We start from the raw sequence: 20,468 nt of genomic DNA, 5'->3' as shown, positions 1-20,468 counted from the left end.
CCCATTTCCCAACAACACCTCAAAGCCCTAATGCACAAAGGTATTTTACGTACACCTCCAGATTAACAAGCTCAAACCATTCACACCAGAGAAGGAACCAAGGTAATATCATTTATTTGCCTCAGGTCACTTTAAGAGTCACAACTGCAACCTTTCCAACATGTCCAGTCTCATTACTCAGCATCAATCACAAAAAGAAATCTCGCCCTCCTGCATATCCGTAACGCAGGGCATTTGTTGCACACCAGTCTGACGGCGCCATATGCTGTACATGCCGACAAGTTTTCAGTCGTTAAACGACAATGCTTTGGAGGAGCCATGTACACATGAATATATCTACATGAGGTTAAAAAGAATATGCTGACCAACCCTCCTCCCATTAGAAACCCTAACGCTATTTACAACACATGAGACGGCACCCGCCTGAGGTTCCCATTTCAACATGAACAAATAACTTTAGCGCGCAACCCACGAGCCCACTCCTCAGGCAGCATGTGTGAAGTGCACTCGCGCCAAGGCACGAATCAGCACACCTCTGCGGCCACCGCGGCATGCTCATCAGCACTGAACTGTTAATGCAGGCCCCTTGGTGGTCTTGCAGCAGAAGACAGCAGGGAGATGCGCAGCAGCAATGAAGACCGCACGAGGCCCGCAGAACCGGGTTCCTGTGAGCCAGCTTTGATTCCCTCACTCTTGCCAGCCACTCCAGTGAGGCTGTTATAACTTCCGTAGGTCGAGCACAAACACCTGGAAAAACATCACATTCTCTCTTTAACACCACCTCTCCAGATCAGCTCTGCCACCCACATCAAAACTAATGCATTCAAGTTCACCACAAATATACTCTGGACTGTAGTTTGTTTATTTAATCATACTGCAAGCCCAGTGAAGGGCCCTGGCATGAGGGGCACAGTTTTTAACAGAAAAAAAAAAAAGCAGAACGACAAAGCATAACCTCTGTTCCAAAGCATTTTCAAGCACCTGCTGCAATAGAAATGAAATCATGTTTGGCTGTCAATAACAATCTCCAAGCACAACATTTCACCGAGCACCATCAGCGTCAAATGAAACGTGAACAGGATAAACTGAAATGTGACCACAAGAATACAAAGATATCAGGTCCTGCAGAAAATAACACATGACGTGTTGACTGAAACTTCAAACAGTAGTCTTCGCACCATACAAGTGAACATGTCTTACATCAGTATTCATTCTCCTTCAGCTAAAATCTTTGCACTTTGCTGTTTCCATTTACAATGTATTATTTGAATTTCATCTGATGCTGAATGTACATTTTATTTTACATGCATTCATTCATAATTTGAAAAGAGAGTCACTCAGCGGCTGTCACTGCTTTGCAAAGCCAGTGTCACTTGCATAAACCAATATGAGTATCTGTCAAGAGCTGGAGGACCAGAGGCAAAGCTGTGCACTCAGTAATGGCAACTTCAATATGAAACACTTCCAGAGCACCATAAAATCGCACCAAGGCGCAGATTTCAAAACAATGAAAGATCAACGCCGACGAAGTAGAATCTGGCAGTGTTCTGGTCCCATTTCATGACAACAAAGTTTCCGCTTCAGCAAAATTTTTCACAGGTCCTGTGAATTTCGTTGTAGCAGGATTCGACTAAATACTTTCGTCTCCTGTTGTCTAACACACTGCTTTATTGTTTTTGTTTTTTTTTAAGAAAACAATGAGTACAGGCACCTGTATGAAGTGCGTTGGCTGCACCTCACAAAATCCATATTGTGTAACCTTCTGATCTTTCAGAAAGAAATTACAGAGAACGTTTACGACATTCGAATCAGTGAAAAAGCACGGATTTGTGCTACATGGAAGACGATGATGAGAAGGCAAAGCTGTATGGCGCAGCACTCGTGCTGGGCCAGCCTGCTCCATAAACATACACTAGATGATTTCGAGGCAGTGTCGCAGGATCTGTAGGCCATGGTAGAAGGTCTGCATCCCATCATTCTGAAAATCTTGAATTACCCCCGGGAGCATTACAGCATTTCACTGGTCATCCCACTTCACTGCGACGAGCATGCGAGCTTACCGAGCCATCTGATGCACTGGCACCAACTTTGTCACCTCGCTGGTTCCAGCAGACCTCGAAGATACCGCCCGTGCCCTTGTAGCTGTGGATCAGGTTGCCACTCTGCACATAATTTATGGTGGATTTATGGTGGTGAAAAGTAAGCGGCCATGCACGCTATCCATATACCTAAGGCCCTCAACTTCCTGTGGCCAAAATATTTAAATTCCGCATAATGAGAACAAAGAATCTCCAAAATTCCGTAGGAGACATCAAATAGTGCTTCAGAATGCACCTCGCATTGTATTCGGAACCAAGGAACCAGAAATTTCTCTGGCCTTTATTCTAACTTACCTAGCAAAGAGAAACAGAAGACGAGTGCTGGCACTGCACAAAAGCCCACCTGTGTTGACCAGATGTGGACACATTTGTCGAAGGACCCACTGGCCAGGAACTTGCCATCTGGACTGAAGGCCACGCTGTACACAGGCTCCGTGTGCTTTGTCAGGGTGTAGAGGCACACACCCCGATCCACCTCCCAGAGGCGCACCGTTGAGTCAAATGAGGCACTGCATACAGGCGCAACACACAACTCGGCACATTTCTCTGTACTCTCTCTTCTGGCATCAATGCGTGCACGCTTCATGCAAGTGCTAGCTTTCAGCCTGAAAGCACCGTACTGACGTGTATTGAATGTAGATGACAAACAAATGCAACTGTAAAGCCACATATACAAATACTATGCACTCCCAAGCTGGCAGGCAGCAATAGTCCCTTGCTGCTTCCACTGCCTGGTGTCAGTACTTGTGCACCTACTCATATCACCCATTTCCTTTATGTGATGTCAATAATTATCTCTGCACCAACACACATGCAACTGACATTCTGTTGCAAGCCATTCAAACCTTAGCACTCTCCCTTTTACTGCGTTGCTTGCACTGCAATGTCTGTCACCATTTCTCTTACTGTGCACAATCCTTGTTTGCACAGTAATTTTTATATACCCCATTGTAATGCTCCAAGCAATGACTGTGTTTCTAAAATAAACACATAAATACCACCCCAAAAGTGCCTGGGGTACAACTAATCCTCATCTAATAACTAGGTTCATGTTCAGCCTCACAACAGGCAACGCGTTTGCTTTTCACAACACTACCACAATTGAGAAGCAATAAGTAATGCAAGAATATCCTACTAAGGCCTTAAAGGGGCACTGTGATGTTCACTGTGTTCGCATTGAAGCCAAAGCATCCACACTAAAGTTCTTCCACACTGAGGAAGTTCAGTATAAAAAGGTAAGAGAAAATTGCACTTCTCTTGCAAATTTCACTCATCCAGAATGGGCACCAGCAATCAGAACCACGCACTGCATACCTGCAGCGGAAGCTTGCATGCAACTGTTGCCTTGCCAGGACAGCCCACAGCCATGCATTATGACGGCATTGTTACTCCACGCAGACAGGAAACGGGCGCCAACTAACCAAAGCACGCTCCCCAATGTTCCTTTGTAATCCCTTTGGATTCTGTTTTTGCGAATTAATTCTGAGACACTGAGAAGTGCAATACAGCTTTCAATTTTTCTACGCATATGTGCAATGAAGTTATTTTTGTAAGAAACATTCTCACGTAAATCTGCATGCTGGAGTAACTGGGCATGTAAAAAAAGCAACTAATCGCTTTATTGCCCAGAAGAGGGCTTTATGAACACCTTGGGGATGACTTCACGAGGCTGTCAATTGTCCCAGCAATTTTAACAGCTAGCTTCAAATAAAAAGCAGTCCTAAAATTTGCGTAAACAGTTACATACTTGTGCCAAATATTGTTGCACTTCAAGCATAAATAACAAAAAGTTGCAACTGGCTGCATCCCTCTAAAACACGAGCCAGCGATTCCTTCCTACTTTCTCATTTATTCCTTTATGTCCTCCAGCAACAAGACACACATACAAAGTGGCCACCACAGGCAAAGAAGCGTGACTCAGTCACGTAACTCACTTTAAAAATGAGTGCAATTTTGTCAAGACTGACGGCAGTCATCCCCAATGTGACCTATGTAAGGATACCTTAGTGGAGGGCTTCGGGGTAAATCAGACCTCCGGGGCTCTTTAATGAGCACCGACATCACGTAGCACACGCATAGCACATAACAGCACGTTTCTGCACTTCGCCTCCATAAAAATCGCGGCTGCTGCAAGTTGGGATTCAATCCCGCTACTCGGGGATCAGCAGCCAAAAGCCAGGGCTGCTAAGCCACTGTGGTATGTGAATGAACCAACTGAAGGGCCCCCTTCTAGGCTGCAAAAGTCGCCAGTGCTTACCTTTACTCGGCAATCTGCGTCAAATTCCACCCACCTGGCCAGAATGAGACTCATGTTGGGGTTGTTGGTGCCCGGCCCAGTGGGACTCCACTTGATGGTGTAGATCTCCTTGCTGTGCGCCTGCAGGTCGTGCACGCACGTGTCCTGCTTCATGCTCCAGATCTTGAGGGTCATGTCGTCTGAGCAGGAGGCCAGCAGGGCCCCCTGGGGGTCCCACTTGATGGCGTTCACCTCGTTGGTGTGACCCGTGAAGGTCTTGACCGGCTTGTCAGCACCCAGCTTGCACACGTGGATGCACTGGTCCGTGGAGCACGAGGCGAAGCTCGTGTTGCTCTGCCAGTCCACATCCAGCGCGGGCGCTGTGTGGAACGCAAACTGCTGCGTGCACTGGCCAGTGCTTGCGTCCCAGATTATCGTCGTCTGCACAAAGGCACACAATGCTAGTCTCACAGGTCCTTTCATGTTTCCCTGCATGCTAGTTCAGCAATTCAGGAGCCCGTAAAACTGGGCTGATATGTTTTCCCAAACATTCTTTGCAACTGTGAGCCTGGAGACAGGCAAAAATCAGTTCAGGCTGGCACAACTAGAATGCTTTCACTGCTCAGTGCCCATAGGCAATAGTGCAAGGAGAAGACACCAGCTGAACAACCGTTCCAACTGCTCCTCTCTAACGGCTCTGTTGAAATGGCAAAAAAGGTGCCATAAATGGCAATGCCTGTTGCCTACCGGCATTGGCTGGCAGTGAACAAGCACTGGTGCCTGTAAACACAATGGCTGACAGCAGAAACACAGAGCTACACTGCTGTGATGCAGGCATGCAGGACGATAGGAAATAGGAGAGGGAAAATGTACCAATGAGCGGTCGTACAGTAATGCAATTAAATAATGAAATAAGGCTCCTGCAGCTTGGCTTGTAGCTGCTGCCAAAATCTCAAAATTGCTGTGGCCTCTTCGCTACAGCAGTGCCAGTGGTCATGGCTCTCTGTTAACATCCAGAGTGTTTGATTTATCCAAGACTTTACACAGTGTACAGGCATGGACATAAGTAAATGGGGTAAACAGCTAGCTTCTAAGCACAATCGCGCCTTTAACAGAAGATATCAACCAACGGCTCTGAGGCTTTCGAGATTCTCAATCACAACTTAACTTGAAAAGTCGCACCGCTGCTACATGGCAAACTCGACTGCCACTGAGAAATTCTATCATCTCACACCAAGGTGGTGTGGCACCGCCAATAATTATCAGGCATGCAAGCTATCAACTCACAACTTTAATTTGAGAAGGCTAAAAACTAAATGTTCATTCATTGAAGCAATATTGATCACTCTTGAAATGAATTTCGCTGTTTCAGACAAGCTGTAGTAGCACTCATGCGCTTCTGAGGAAGTGAAGTTTTTGTTTCGCTGGCAACAATGGTAATGCTTACTGCGGTGTTTTGTGACCAGGCATGCCTTTTTTTTCTCTGTAAAGTAAGTAGCATATTTTGAGGTCCAACAACTTTTCAGTGAGTGCGCTGCGGTGAGCTCTCTTATCAAAGCGTGCATGTTGCCACTGCTCGAAGACCTTCAAAATCTCAAGATTCTACGCCGCTCCGCTGACTAGATAGACTACTGACATGATTGCCATTGGAGCTACCAGCATCACCATCATCATCATCAGCCTGAATATGCCCACTGCAATGCAAAGGACTCTCCAATTAACACTGTCCTTTGCCAGCTACGGCCGTCGTATCCCCCAAACTTCTTATCTGCCAGAGTAGTAGCACACGACTGGCCACTGAAATGATAGCCTTTTGGTTCAAACATCCCTGAGATGCCTGTGTGATGGGTATTTACCCCTATCCACCCATATGCTATTATAACAATATGCAATCGCTGCTGTTACAATATGAGCCCAAGATACACGAAATAATATCTCGAATCAAACACAAGCCATTGCTGAAAAGTGTGCTGTAGCCCAAATCTCCTTACTGACCTCTTAATTTAGTCCACTGCGTCTGTAGTTGTAATTGATTCTGCAGTGAATGAAGCTGAGTCAATGCAAAAGAACGGAGTATGCACGAAGACGAAATATCGCAGTTTTGTGTTACATCTCATGCAATAAGGTTACACTACAAAAATTTTGGCCACAGTTAACACCAACCTTGTCAACTCCAGCACTGAGAATGTAGTTGCCTTTGCGGTTCCACTTCAGTGCAAAGATGGGCCCTTTGTGCTGCCCTAACGTGCTGGCCAGGTGACCTGAAAACACCAGCCAGTTGCTTCAGGTTAAGAAAATCACTCCATGCCATGCCAGGAACCATAACCACACAACAGTTACCAACAACCAAACGCACTACGGCAACAGCAATCCTTCCATGGTAGAAGAACAAGAACCGGGTTCAGATGGTTGGAAATAACTGCTGTTATGTAGCTTACACATTATAAAAGATAATGAACAAAGAACAACACAGACATAAAAAGTGCGAATTACTAGTCTCCGTTCAGTAAGCACATCTGCCTTTTATACACAGGGGAAACATGTGTACCGTGATTAAAACCAGGCACTCATGCATGCACATACAAAACGCTAGGTTAGAAAAAAAACACACTTCAGACCTAATCAGCATGGCAACTTTCACTATGCCTTGTTCACCTTTTAACAGTAAAACAGAAGCAGTCATGACGCCAGATACGAGATGTGTTTCAGCACTGTTCGTTTTCTTCCATGTGCAGAAAAAAGATTTCCTAAGTAAACAGCCGTTTGTTTGCACTTTGTGCTGTGCATCTTTGTCATACCTTGTCCTAGCTTTTTTCACGCAAATGTTCAGATCGGCCCAGCACAGGCAATACCACTGGCCTTATTGTGTCATCCTGTTTTGGTGTCTTCGGTTGATGGCACCCGTGAGTTTTCTGTGCACTCCTGCAGTGCCCCACGTTTGGCTGCGACAAGCCCGACTGGGACAAGCCCGACTGGGACAACACCTGCCGCCTCGCCATCGTGGCAACTGATGGTGGCACGCGATGCAATCCCACCATGCAGCGCGCATTAACAGACGAAGCCGACAGACGACGCTGTTCACACAGAGCATTTAACTCCACAGTGGCAGACAAAAAGCTTCGATGAGGAGAAACAGAAGCATCATCTCAAGTGGGCAGATTTTAAAGAAATGTTGAATATGATAGCATTTCAAACGCATTTATTTGCGTTGCAATCATGCAGCCACTGGCCGACAAGCCATGTGCTGTGCCCTTCTGAGAAAATTAAAGCTTTGTCAACATTTTTTGTCTTGCTAGTCCTACCTTAGCTCATGCAGCGGACAGCATATGCTGTTGATCTGGCATGTGAGCACTTTACACAATCATAGTTTTTGTCAAAGTATGCACATGTTAAAGGATATCAATAAAGCGATGAAGTGGAAGCCAAGATCAGATTGAGAATAGTCTACAGATATTTTCGGCAGTTACACTAGCCGAAGCTTTACAGCGTATACATTGAAAACAGCAAGCATAACACGCCTTAATGAGGTGTCTGAAAAACATGCACCGCATATATCATAACCGCAGCATTTAGCGAGCATGCTTGTGAATTTTGAGTATCCCATTGTTGCTATGAGCGTCCAATTCAGACATGGCCCTACGCGCTGTTACTGAAGAGCTAACTGCTGTCTTCGGTATCGCCCATTCTTAACCCTTTGAAGGTTTTTGCCGTATATGTACGGCGGCGGTTTTCTGTCCCGCAAGGTCTTTGCCGTACGGGTACGGTTTCGATCTTCCATTTGAAATTTTGCGCCAAAAGAGCAATGCGTGCTCACTGGGGGGTGCTGCCACCTCTTAGGACTTACAAGAAGTGTTTGAATTTTGTGCTGCCTTCTTACGGAGATAAGCAGAACTTATGTCTAGCTTTAGCGCGGCGGCACCGGCAACACCCCTTTTGTAGTTTTGGTTTCCCCGCGTGATCGCAACGGAGTCGCGCGAAATTTGAGTTTTCTTTTTGTCAGCACTATCTTGCAGGGGCTGCCGAAGTTGATTTCTATCTTTATTGGCGCTGCTCTTAGCTTGCTTATCACCGTTGCTCGCGAAGGTACTCTCGCCCTCTGTGGCAACGCGCCTACGCGGTTTCGATTCCGCCGCGGGATCGCAACGGAGTCGCGCGAAACGTGTTTTCTCTTTGTGGGCACTGTTTTGCAGAGGCGGCGAAAGTTGATTTCCATCTATTGGTGCTGCTCTTAGCTTGCTTATCACCGTTGCTATTCTATTCTATTGAACATTTTCCAGTTGTGAGTGATGCTGTCACCAAAGTACTGTTCCTAATTTTTTTTTACTATTTATTCTCGATTATATACATTTTGTAGATTCAAGATCCGCAATAAAGTAATTTGACCACCTGGGAAAGTTTTCTTCAAAATAATTCGACCCTCAAAGGGTTAAGGATAGGTAGTACCTCAGATTTTAGAGACTTGGAGGCCACAGTGAGCAGAGGGTAGAAAGAGTGATGGCATTCTGCAAGTGTTTCGCACGTTTGGTCAAGGTACAAAGGGATGTGCAACGTCATATTTGACGTCACTTCCTGTGCACTGGCACGGAGGCAGTGCACTGCAGCCGAAGACATTTACGGGCACCTCCATCTTTGATCCGAAATGGCCCTAAGTGTAAGCGAAATATGCACTGCATGAAAAAAACTCACCGTCCGTCGTCCATATTCTGGCGAACCCATCATATGAGCCCGTAGCCAGCAAAGTGCCGTCAGACTGCAAGGAAACAAGAAAGGTTAGAACAAATCGCACACACACACACACACACACACACACACACACAAAATAGCACTCAAAGGAATGCCTGCACGCAGCAAAGGCTGCGACAGGTGTGCACCAAAACTGAATGCATTCACCCCAGACACCCGTTCACACAGCAATACAAGTAGGCTACAACCGAAAAATCTGCAACACAAGTCAGCTAGCAATGTGGGGCTTGTAGACACAGATACACATCCAGTTTCGTAGTAAGACTGTGGGAAGAGGCCACACACTTTCCTTCCTTCCCTTGAAAGACCTCCTCCTCCCAAGGCTGCCTCTGCCAAGGAGATAGTATCCTCATTGGCCAGCCAATATGCGCATGAGTGTAGAGCTACCCAATTGTCCCTGCTAGCGCGTGCTGTTGTACAGATACAAGATATGTGTCTGTCCCCTCTTGGCCACCAGGGAATCAGGGCCACAGCCCCAATCATGACAGCCCATAGCACATAATTGGCACAAATAACTGCCATAGGCTAAAACCAGCCTTCACAATATTGATGGACATCAACCCATTATGCACAAAAATTGGCCAAAAAGAGCGCATTCACTTCTGCCAATGAGCCACACGAGGGCACTAAGGCAAATGTAAACATCTCCCGAAGAGAGGGCCTTGCCGAGACATTCAGCCTCGCTGCCAGAGACTGCGCAATTTCGCACTGCAACAAACCCCTTTAACTGTGGCCACCGCGCAGTGCACCACAATCATTTCCATCATCTTGAAGCAGAACAGCAAAACCAACAGGCCATGGATGCGCTGAGGTCACACAATGCAAAACCTTCAGCATGCTGCCCATACCATAAGAGAGGTCATAACACATGGGCTCACGTTCCAGTCCAGTGAGGTGACATCCTTGTTGCTGGGCACCTCAGTGCCACCCTTCTGTATGCAGTGCCGCAACACAAGCTGGTTGGGGCTAGGACTGTTATCATTCATGTTCCAGATGCGGGCTGTCGAGTCACCGGACCTGTGTACAAGAGCCCGGGAGTAAGCTTCGAGAGAGCCATTCAGAAGGCAAAATAACGCACAAGCATCAGCCATGCCCAATATGATAGATGGTAACCTCGTTGACATTGGCGCATGTTCTAAAGCAAACAAAAAAATTGCAGGGGACACTTAAGCTCCGCAATAGTGTTAATGGGTTAATTGCCCATATATGTGGAATTGGTCATTCTCGACTTCACATTCATACATATTTGATAGTTGTTTTTTTTTTTTTAACATTAGATATGAAACTCTTTGGTCAGCTTAGATTCAAGGATTTTGTCATGCTCATAAAGTAGAAGAACAATGCATAAAAACGAAAAAAAAAAAAGTAAGCACGCAGGCGGCACCCTCAGAAAACACCAACAGAAAATGGCATTGCAGCTGTTACTATTCGTAGCTGATGCCAACAAAAGCACACACAAGCACTGGCTGCCACTTTGACCTTGTTTTCTCTTCTTGTGGTGACGTAGGCACGTTTCGCGGCGGTGTATGTTTTTCACATGTGGTTTTGCACCGAAATCATGGCACCAAGCAGATGGTGTCATTATAGTGCAGCCTTCAAGCGAAAAGTTCTGTGCGCTGCAAAGCAATCTTCAAACCTGCAGGCCGGTCAGGACTTCAGCGTGGATGAAAAGAATGTTCACCGTTGGAGGGGAAAGCGTGATGAACTTTTTGCTTGCACCACAATGAGGAGGCCCTTCACGGGCCCAAAGAAAAGCCGCCATCCCGAAGTGGAATTAGCACTATCAGAGTTCGCGAAATCGCAGAGGTGTGCGGAAAGCTTGATTATGTGCTTGTTCCCAAAGTGCAGCATTACCAATGCACTTGATGGCCCAGAAGACAGTGCACTCTACAACAAGGGCAGTGATAAGGAGGTCAGTGAGGACGAGTGAGTGGGAGCAGGTTCGTGGAAATAATTGTAGTTTGTGTGCTGTCCCTGCTATCGTTCTAAATTGTTTTTGCAACCGGTTTACCATTTGAGGTAAGTTTTTTTTTATTCGGCCTTCAACTTTCAGGTGTCAACTTAGAATTGCGGCTGGCCTAAATACGGTAGATGTTGTTTGACAGTTTGGCAGTTGCTTGCCCTCGACAGCCGCTTTGCGTGTTGGCAAGGCCAAAGTAGAGACCTTAAGGGGGGACCCTGGTCTTAAAAAAATTTTTATTAATGAAGTCACAGTTATAAAATTTTCAGGCCACATGCATTTTTGTGTGCTGATTCTAGATATGTCATTTCATTTTATGTAAAACAATTCCTTTAGCACTTCTGCAATTTTTATGCAAGTATTTTGGAAAAAGTTTTGCAGAAAATTTGCTGCAGGAAACTCGCTGAAATGCATGCCATTGGGTTCTCTTGACAACAAGGAATGCAATAAGGGTAAAATTATCATCCTGGCTAGCATAGAACTTGAGTTATAGGGTAATGAAGCTGGCGCTTCAGAAATGAGAAGAAAAGTGTGTATTCCTGTTTCTGAAGTGCCAGCTTCATTACCCTGTAACTCAAGTTCTATGCTAGCCAGGATGATAATTTTACCCTTATTGCATTCCTTGTTGTCAAGAGAACCCAATGGCATGCATTTCAGTGAGTTTCCTGCAGCAAATTTTCTTCAAAACTTTTCCCAAAATACTTTCATAAAAATTGCACAAGTGCTCAAGGAATTGTTTTACACGAAATTAAATGACATATCTAAAATCAGCACACAAAAATACATGTGACCTGAAAATTTCATTACTATATCTTGATTAATAAAATTTTCTTTTTAAGACCAGGGTCCCCCCTTAAGCAAGCTAGCACTGGGCCTCTGATTTTTTACTCCATCTTGCAAGTGTTACTAGCGGTTACTATCACATCGCATGCTGATGTCATCTACAGCATGATGGTGTGGTATAGTCCCCTGTTTAGCCTGTTGCAGGCGCACACGTTTACTGCCTCTCAAGAAGGCAAATGGTATTTAGCGCAGATGCTAATGGTCTTCCATTGATAGCACACAAAAGTAGAACGACAGGAATATGAACTGCAATCTGAGTGTGGGGCATGTCTGCATACCATGTGATCAGCTGTGTATGCCAGGAAGCTTCAACGAAGGAAGACCTGTTCTACAAATCTCCAAACTCTCGTACACTTAGCCAGAGTGCAGCATTAACCCGATCAGCTGCCTGTGCTTCAATGTGTGGTAACCCTTTAGAAAAGAGTCCATGTGCTTGAGAGCCTAGGCCTTTTCAAACTATAATGTGATCACAGGCAAGTACCACTTGCTGTACAGTGTCTTACACATGGCATCACATTTATGTGGTTGGAGCCCACTGCAGGAACAGTGAAAACCTGGCTGCCCACACCAGAGGTGAAGGTGCTGGCTGGTAGCACCTGGTCAATTTAAGAGACACACTGTTTTTACCTGACAACAGCCTTAGAGCATTCAGGCCCTAGTCAGCCAGTGCCAGCCACAGCATCCGTGACATGGCAGTGAGACAGGAACAGCAAAGACAGCAACATTCAGGTCCTTCAGTTCACTTCAGCTAAATTGAAAGATGCACTTGCAAATTGCACGCACGATGTGACAACACGTGCCCAGCCCTACAATGTACACTGAGATCGCATGTTCAGAAGCTTACTTCAGTACCTGAACTAGGCCAAACTGGCACAAGTCCAACGTGTTAAAATGTAGCCTACGTTGCCTGCTTTGTGGAAATGAGGGGTCACCCCCGGACAGTTCATGCACAAGTACGCACCCAGATGCCAAGAGATCAGAGGTCGGATTCCAGGCACAGATGAACACTTCCGACTCGTGACCCCGTAGTATCGTTGCCCGGCTGCTCGGAATCTCCACATTGCCATCCACTTCCATTGTCTCATTATGATTTGTTCCTGAGAAGAGAAAATAAGCACCACCTCTTGCTTCAGCACCAACAAAAATTTCTCTTGGCTAGCCCTCTGCTTGCTCTTCAACCGTCCCATCTAAGACCCCTAGTTTCCCACGGTTCTGTAAAAAATCGCAGGTTTAAGCATTTTTTTTTGCAGAACTGTGTATCAGCAGCCACATTCCCTTGTTTGATGCTGCTGTTATGGAGATCGGTATAGGAATGACAGTATGATGGAAAAATAACTATATTATCTTATATACATGAATGTAACGAGAGAGGGGTTTGAAAACTCAGGAGAATTTTAAAGGAAATATTATTACAGTTGTAATGTAATCTCAAACTGTTCAGGCCAAACTGTTTTGAAGCGTGCGACAAATTGGATGCCTCGATCACAGGCATCTGGTGCACTGAAAACAGTTCAGCAAGCATTCCTGCTGAAGTGCAATATACGAAGAATGTGACCAGCCAAAGCAGATGCAGTGGCCATGAAGTAGGGTATAATTTTGACCACCCCAGTACACAATGTTTTTCTTCCTCCACTGTGCTGGTACCTGCATCAAAGCTCACAAAAGCACAAGCATACTTCCAGTCCGACCCATCACTTTCTTCTGATCCCATACAAGCACACACAAACAAGGACAAGGAGAGATGTAGACAACACAAGCACATCGTGGACGTCATCATGAACGAAGATGTATATACAGTAGAATCTTAAGATACATTACCGTTTGATAGAATTTCGGGATTATAGGAATTTGTTAAAATTCACTGGACAGACTGCATTGTGTACAACGTGCAGAATTTCGGAAACGCGTCTATGCAAATGCGTTTCCCATGCTTCTGCATGTTGATTTCGTTGTTTTGGATGATAACCTCGCGAGACTCTGATCTTCCGGGATTCTGCTGTGTACCTGCATCAGTGTCAAAAAATTATTACTTGAAAAAAACAACAGCTCTTGTGCTGTCCAAGTCTCTCGTAGTACTCGTTTGTGTGTGCTTCTTTGTGTGCACTCGAACGTGGTCTGAAGAAAATGTAACACCAACCCACTCAACAATCCACGCACTAACAAAATGCTGAGTTGTGCTAGTTGGTAGAGGTTCATTGTAAAACAGCGCAAAAGACGAGGGATGAGAGAAAGAGAGACACAGGACAACCGCTGACTTGCAACTAAAGGCTCTATTTGCTAAAGCCTTCATACACAAAGGAACACTCAAGGGCATGAAATGTGATGATACCGATAAAACAACAATAAAAAACAAACAGAGACGCGGGCGATCTTCAAACAATCTCGAGGAAAGCAATCTCCCTATCGTTTAGAACAGAAAAATAAAAAGTGCACAGCACTGTTTAATTAGGCACATGTACCGTCTTTGTCAAAAGTAACCAGGCTGCATGGTTTGCTTCTAGCTTGTATAGTGGAGCCCTTGTGGCTTTCCTCACCATCAAAAGATGTTGGACAGTAACAAGACCCCTAGTCCTTACCTTTGGCGTCCATTTCAGCTTCAGGAAGCTGTAAGGGCTCCACTGTACGAGCTAGAAACAAACCATGCAGCCTGCTTACTTTTGACAAAGGCTGTACTTAACACCTGCGAGGATCAGACAGCGCGGGAAATGGTTGAGGCTTTCCATATCGCAAAGGACCAGCAGACGTGCATCACCAAAACATCGGCTGTTGCAAGTGATAGGGAGATTGCTTTCCTTGAGAATGTTTGAAGATTGCACGCATTTCTGTTTGGTTTTTGTTGTGTTTTATCTGCGTCATCACTTTTCATGCCCTTGAGTGTTCCTTTAGATACGAAGGTTTTAGCAAATAAAGCCTTTAGTTGCGAGTCAGCAGTTGTCCCGTGTCTTTCTTTCTCTCTTTCTCCGGTCCCTCGTTTTCTGCGCTGTTTTACAGCGAGTCCGTGCACTCCAACCAACCACCTCAATTATGTGCATCAAGAGGCGCCCCCTCCTGATTAAACAAGAAATACACTCTCACCGCCAAAATTGTGCGTTGTATCCTCGCCATTGGTGTTGCTAGGCTCTGCTTTGACCACTGCATTCTTGTTGTTGTGGGCCTGCTGCTGCCGTGATGCAACCACATCAGGCATGACAGCATCTATCAACGACAGGGACTCGATCATTCGTTCCGAGCCGTCCTGCAAAAAGGAAGAGCAGCAACCCCTCCAGAGTCATTTTGAGCCTGGCAACACGTTCGCTTGGCAGCGTGTTTAGGCGTCTATTCCACTGGTGACACCTTGCTGCACGCAGTTCATACAGATATCACACAAGCAATCTCAATGCCCACTGGGTGAATGACCACTGAAAATTTCGATGGCCATCATGCACCACTACCACACGGACAATTTCAATGATCATTGGTAAGTGAGCATGCGATCAGACGGGTGGAGCAAGGGGTAGCAACAACAACACCACGAAGTGAAGCAGTAATAAAAACAAGTGAAACATTGAGGTGTTTTTAAGGCAAGTTCAGAAAAAGCTACTAAAATACTTCACTGTTCTGTGAAATCCTCAGACAGCAATTGGAGGCTTATGAACTGATTAATGTAGTTTAAAATTTTGCAATGACATAAAAAGGATTTCGTTTACTTAGTTTCTATACTTAATTTTTTATTTTTAACGTTTAGTGCATGCGAGGCTGGTCTCAAGGGCCCTTAAGATTTCAATGGTCATTCACAAACCTCCACAGAGTCGATCCCCAAATTCAAAGGGTGGCTGGAAACCACTGCGTGGCACTGGCCAATCTCCACTACGTTCGATGACCACTGACTCAATGGACATTCAAGCTGCCCGTGTGACAAAAGATGTGTTGGGAGAGGCAAAAATACAAAACTAAAATGTCCCAGCCTGTACCACTAGGTATAACGGCTTTGCTCGTGTGACAGGGCTATGATTCATGCCTAGGTCTGACACAAAGATGACACACCTTATTTTCTTTAAGAATGCAACTGGTACTGGCAGTGGCCCACCTTGTAGAGCAGAAATTTCTTACAGTGGCCATGTGCATAGCCAATCAGGCTGCCAGTGCCTTCTGTGGCCAGTCCACAGACTCACTTAAGACTGCTTACGTGTGAGAATGCATAGGCATTATGTGTAGAACTGCACAAGGTAGATGAACAGATTAGTGTTCTGCATGTTTCCGAAGCTGTAGTGTCCAGTGACCGCAAAGCCAGCACGAGGCTTATTTATAGCTTGATTGCACTGTGTCGCCACCTGCAGTCTCTGTGAACAGTATTCTGTGCGTGTTGACATAGATTGATGATGTAGGCACTGCCAAGGGTTGGGCACTAACAGGCGAAAATCTTGATCCACATGTCTAAGCAATGCATGGTGGTCATGCACAGACGTATTGGCCACAATGAAGTAGCACCGAAATGAAATTGGTGCCACGTCAAAAGATGCTCGATATCCTCCAAATTTCGTGCCATAGACGCTGGACGCTGGCTTTTGTGCTAATGGGACATGTAATGCTTTCGGATTAAAAAACATGCCAGAAAGCAGTGAAAACCAGACTCTTCAAAGGTACACAGAAAGTGCCGAAGATGATTTTGGTAGACGTCTCATGCATGCAACTCTCGTGAAGCTGAATGTAGTCCCTTATGCAGTTCAACTTACTTAAATGCAGGGCTAGCTACAGAAACACTGATCACATCGATTAGTCTGAAAGCTGAAAAGCAACCAGAGGAACCAAATCATGATCAACCAGCGAAACATGCCCTACCAAGGAACTCGGCAGAAGTGGTGTGTGCTACCAGTACCGAAATTGCAGCCAATTTTTATTTTCAGCACCGAGTGCTTCAGGATTGTACGGGGCAGTCATATACTGTTACAATTCATTGATATACCACAATTTGCCAGGCTTTGTATCCTCTGAAACAGACTCAAAGTTGCGAATTAATGCGTGTCGGCATATATGCACATGACTCTTCATATGTATAATAGCACATTATGGTGTCGGTGCAGCTGGTGGTTGTGTGAAGCAGCAAAGAAAACATTCTGTAAATTGTTCAGCATGCATAGTGCGCCATCATTGTAGAGCAACCACAAAAGTGGTTGCTCCCTAACACAGGCCAATCTACTGTAAGACAGCTCACTTTTTACACCGCCTTTACTATAAAGGCAGTCAAATATTTACACGGAGCATTTTCCTGCAAGAGCCAGCTCAACCTGTGTGGTTAATTAATAAAAATGTGCATCGTATCACTCTTATTGTTAAATACTCAAGTGCCTTTGCAGGTTTTGTACTTTGCATACACGACAAATACTGCACAGAGAACACAATCCAGTTGCAAAATGTTTGGCTTCATCGCTTGGATGAAGTTTCTCCGCATCATGTTCACATGCATTCATATAAGGTCATTACTAAGCAGTGAACTTTCTTGCTGGTTTGAGCACATCGCCACAGAAAATGTCACTGGCGTAAACGATTCATGAGGCAGTCGACAGTTGTTGTCGACCTATTAAACAAGGTCAATTTCAGTTTAACTGAGCTGCTGTTGAGAATTCGATGCCTACTTTATAACACCATTAAACTGCCACAGAAAATGCCTGGCTAACAGAAAAACTATGCACAGTACTGCTGACATTGGTGCTGTCATTAAGTGCTTGCTGGAGACTACATATATTTCTGAGCTCCTCACAAGAAAACTCGCGTCAGTAGAGCGAAAAACTTGACTGTGTAGTAAAAATCACCTCTCCGATGCTGATTTCGGCCTCCGTGTACTGAAGTCCCTTCTGGATGATGGAAAGCAGCGCAGCCGGTGGCACCAGAGCCCCATTAATGTTAGACTGGCTGATGTGGCTCTCGATGCCAAACGTGTAGGCAGAGTGAAAGAAACCTGCGAGAAAGGACTCTCAGTCACGCCACAGGGAACTCACCCGACAGCACACTCACCAGACTCCTGTAAATAACGGTAGACGAGAAAATTGACTTCATCGCTGCTAAAACTCATCTTGCGTCTCGAACACTCATTGGGCGTCTGCTGAAAGAAAACGAAACCGGCGTTAAGACTCGAGCATCGCCGACAAGCGCGCTAAAAGCCCGTCACCGTAAGCCAGCTCTCGCGGGGCACCATCATCGCACCACAAAACAAGCAGGACAGCCAGCCACGCCGGGCAACTAGGCCAAAACAATCAGGCGCCGCCGCTGCACGCGCCGCTGGCGCCGCACGAGCTGCACGAACACGCGAAGCACGAAGCGTCGTCTCTCTCTTCCGCGCGGACATTGCGAACGGCGAGCTCATACAAACGCCCAGGCAGAAAATCCCTGCACCTGCTAGGCCTACTCACCCGTCAAACTTCTGGTCAAGCCGGGCAGGCGAAGGATGATCGGTGCCGCGACGGGGACCGCGCCACCGGGTAGGATGCGGTTGCTGTCGTCGTTTTGTAACAAAGTGTCCGTGCGAGCCTACGTGTGCAACTCAGCAGAAATTCTTCGCTTTAACGTAGTGCAAGCCCAACTATCATCCATCGCCGACCGCAAAACGAAATAGCGGCGGCAAAGCGCCAAATGGCGACCCCTGTCGCAAGCTGCGCGCAACGTCTCTTATGCCGTTTATATTTTTGTCCGCTCCACAAGTGCAAGTTTATTTGATATCTTCATGGATATCTTTCCCATCGCCTCTCCGTTGGTTGCGCAGGCTGGCCGCCGCACGGCGCTGAAGCCGTTACAAAAATCAAAACTATATAGCTTCAAAATAAAAATATATACCTTAAAACGACAAAAAAAAACTAGAACAAGAGTGAAAGCTTAGAATTACTAAATAAATAAAACAGCCACATTAATTTACCTGGCGAGGTGGCGCTCGCCATTGTCCCGTTTCTAGGAAGCTGGCAGAAGCTGGGTTGGGGCACTCTACAAGCACTCTATCCGTTGCTCTATCCCACTTCAAAGAGATGCTGGCTGGCCGTTTTACCTCCATGATTACACCCGTGACAATGTGGACATTCTCTATGATGTGGATAATCAGCGCTCGCTGGTCCTCCGAGGTACTGCCTGAGAGCATTCATTCTACGTTCGACCCGCCGCACTACTATAGCACCACTGCACTGTTGCTCATGCGGCGCTCAAAGCGCGTCGCAGCCAGGGTTGCCGTTGGGAATATTTTAAAAGGAGCCAAAATGTGAGCTGAAAGTAGCCAAAAGTAGCCGTGCCATTCAATCTTAGCGCCAAATTTGTAGCCAAATAGAATCGAAGCGATGTTAGAAATATGATTGTTCTCAAAAAACAGTAACTGTTAACATTTTAAATCAACGCAAGAAACAGAATAAAGAGCAAAAAGTTTTTTCCCTTTATCTTGGTTTTTAAGGCACAGGTATGTTGCAAATAGATGAATTATTAAATGATGAGTGTGTAGATATTGTGATCTTGCGAGAGTAATTTTGTCACGATGTAGCAAACAACCAAGTAGGACACTGAAGCTGTTTTAGCCTTGAAGCTTTAGATCGAATTTGATTGGTGTAATCAAGGTAAGCCTGTGGAGCTGCATTTGTTGTGCCCATTTTTTACCAATTTATCAAAGAAGAAATCGCACTCAGCTTCAGAGTTAGAAACTCTAAGTGACAAAATTTTGTGGCTTATTGTACCTGGAGTGGAAAAGGCCATTCGCTGCGTCTTTGTACGATCCGGCCACTGCGTGCCATAAATTCAAACATGATGGGTGATCAAGTTCACGCTTATTGTTTGCATTTGCTCGATTTCTGACTCTAGGTCAATGGAAGAACATCTATAATATATGCAGCGGCATCTTCAGTATACCTTCAATGCTCATCGCGCTTTCTTTGTCATCAGGATTGATGGCATGCAGCCTCCGCACTGCAGCGCATTTGGAAGCCGCTGCAGGAGTTGTATCGCCATTTGCCTCAAGAACTGGAAGCAACACTCTATCTAAGCTCGTTGGCCTAGTGAAATCTTTTCGCTGGAGGTGTCACTTTCTTTACCGTCGCGCTGCGTGCGCATGTAAGCTACATAGCTACTCTAGCCGTGCGTAGGGGTACCTCGATGCGAACCGACCCTGCCGGCGAGGATGCTGCCAGTTGAAAAATGGCTAATAAATGCGCCAAAATAAAAGTTCAAAGTAGCCAGGGAGCCAATCTGAAATTTTCATCGCCAGACAGGTTTCAAAAGTAGCCAATTTGGCGCCAAGTAGCCACCAACGGCAACCCTGGTCGCCGCTAGAGTCGCCGCTAGCGACTTAACTGCTGCAACTGCTACCGCGCAGGATGTGGCGCCGTGAAGTCATTTTAGGATGTAATATTGAGCGGCGTTTAATAGCGTTTCAAAGAGTTTGGCGCTCTCTTGTTGCGACCGCGTGCCGGACACCTTTGTGTTATCGGCACCAGAGTACCGGGAGCCCGCGTGCATGCGCAAATCGCTTTGACGGCGCCAGGTGATACCCAGCAGCTTCGCGCGCGCCTGCAGCATCGGGACCAATCAGAGCGTGCTCACCGGTGGTAAGCGGGCTACCGGTACTCCTGTAACGGTAACACGG

General features: G+C 45.9%; 1 protein-coding gene across 4 annotated transcripts; it reads right to left on the bottom strand.

Annotated features, from left to right (window-relative positions):
* Positions 1 to 97: 97 nt before the first annotated feature.
* ebi (transducin beta like ebi) lies at positions 98 to 18,567 on the bottom strand. 4 transcript variants are annotated; one of them, XM_089543114.1, is made up of 12 exons: positions 18,268 to 18,564; positions 17,873 to 17,960; positions 17,671 to 17,816; positions 14,957 to 15,116; positions 12,843 to 12,978; positions 9,957 to 10,095; positions 9,022 to 9,085; positions 6,499 to 6,596; positions 4,391 to 4,776; positions 2,443 to 2,608; positions 2,061 to 2,162; positions 98 to 747 (listed from the first exon to the last, which is right to left on the bottom strand). In XM_089543114.1, the coding sequence occupies exons 2-12, from the start codon at positions 17,928 to 17,930 to the stop codon at positions 718 to 720; spliced, it is 1,485 nt and encodes a 494-aa protein (XP_089399240.1). In that variant the 5' UTR covers positions 17,931 to 17,960; positions 18,268 to 18,564; the 3' UTR covers positions 98 to 717. The 4 variants fall into 4 exon arrangements, with proteins under 4 accessions (XP_089399240.1, XP_089399239.1, XP_089399241.1 ...); XM_089543113.1 differs by having other exon boundaries at positions 17,873 to 17,957; XM_089543115.1 differs by lacking the exon at positions 17,873 to 17,960 and having other exon boundaries at positions 18,268 to 18,563.
* Positions 18,568 to 20,468: the final 1,901 nt, after the last annotated feature.

Source organism: Amblyomma mixtum, chromosome 5, assembly GCF_055824585.1.
Source record: "Amblyomma mixtum isolate Tamu chromosome 5, ASM5582458v1, whole genome shotgun sequence".
Classification (NCBI taxonomy): Eukaryota; Metazoa; Arthropoda; class Arachnida; order Ixodida; family Ixodidae; genus Amblyomma; species Amblyomma mixtum.
This window is presented reverse-complemented; position numbering and strand designations above follow the sequence as displayed.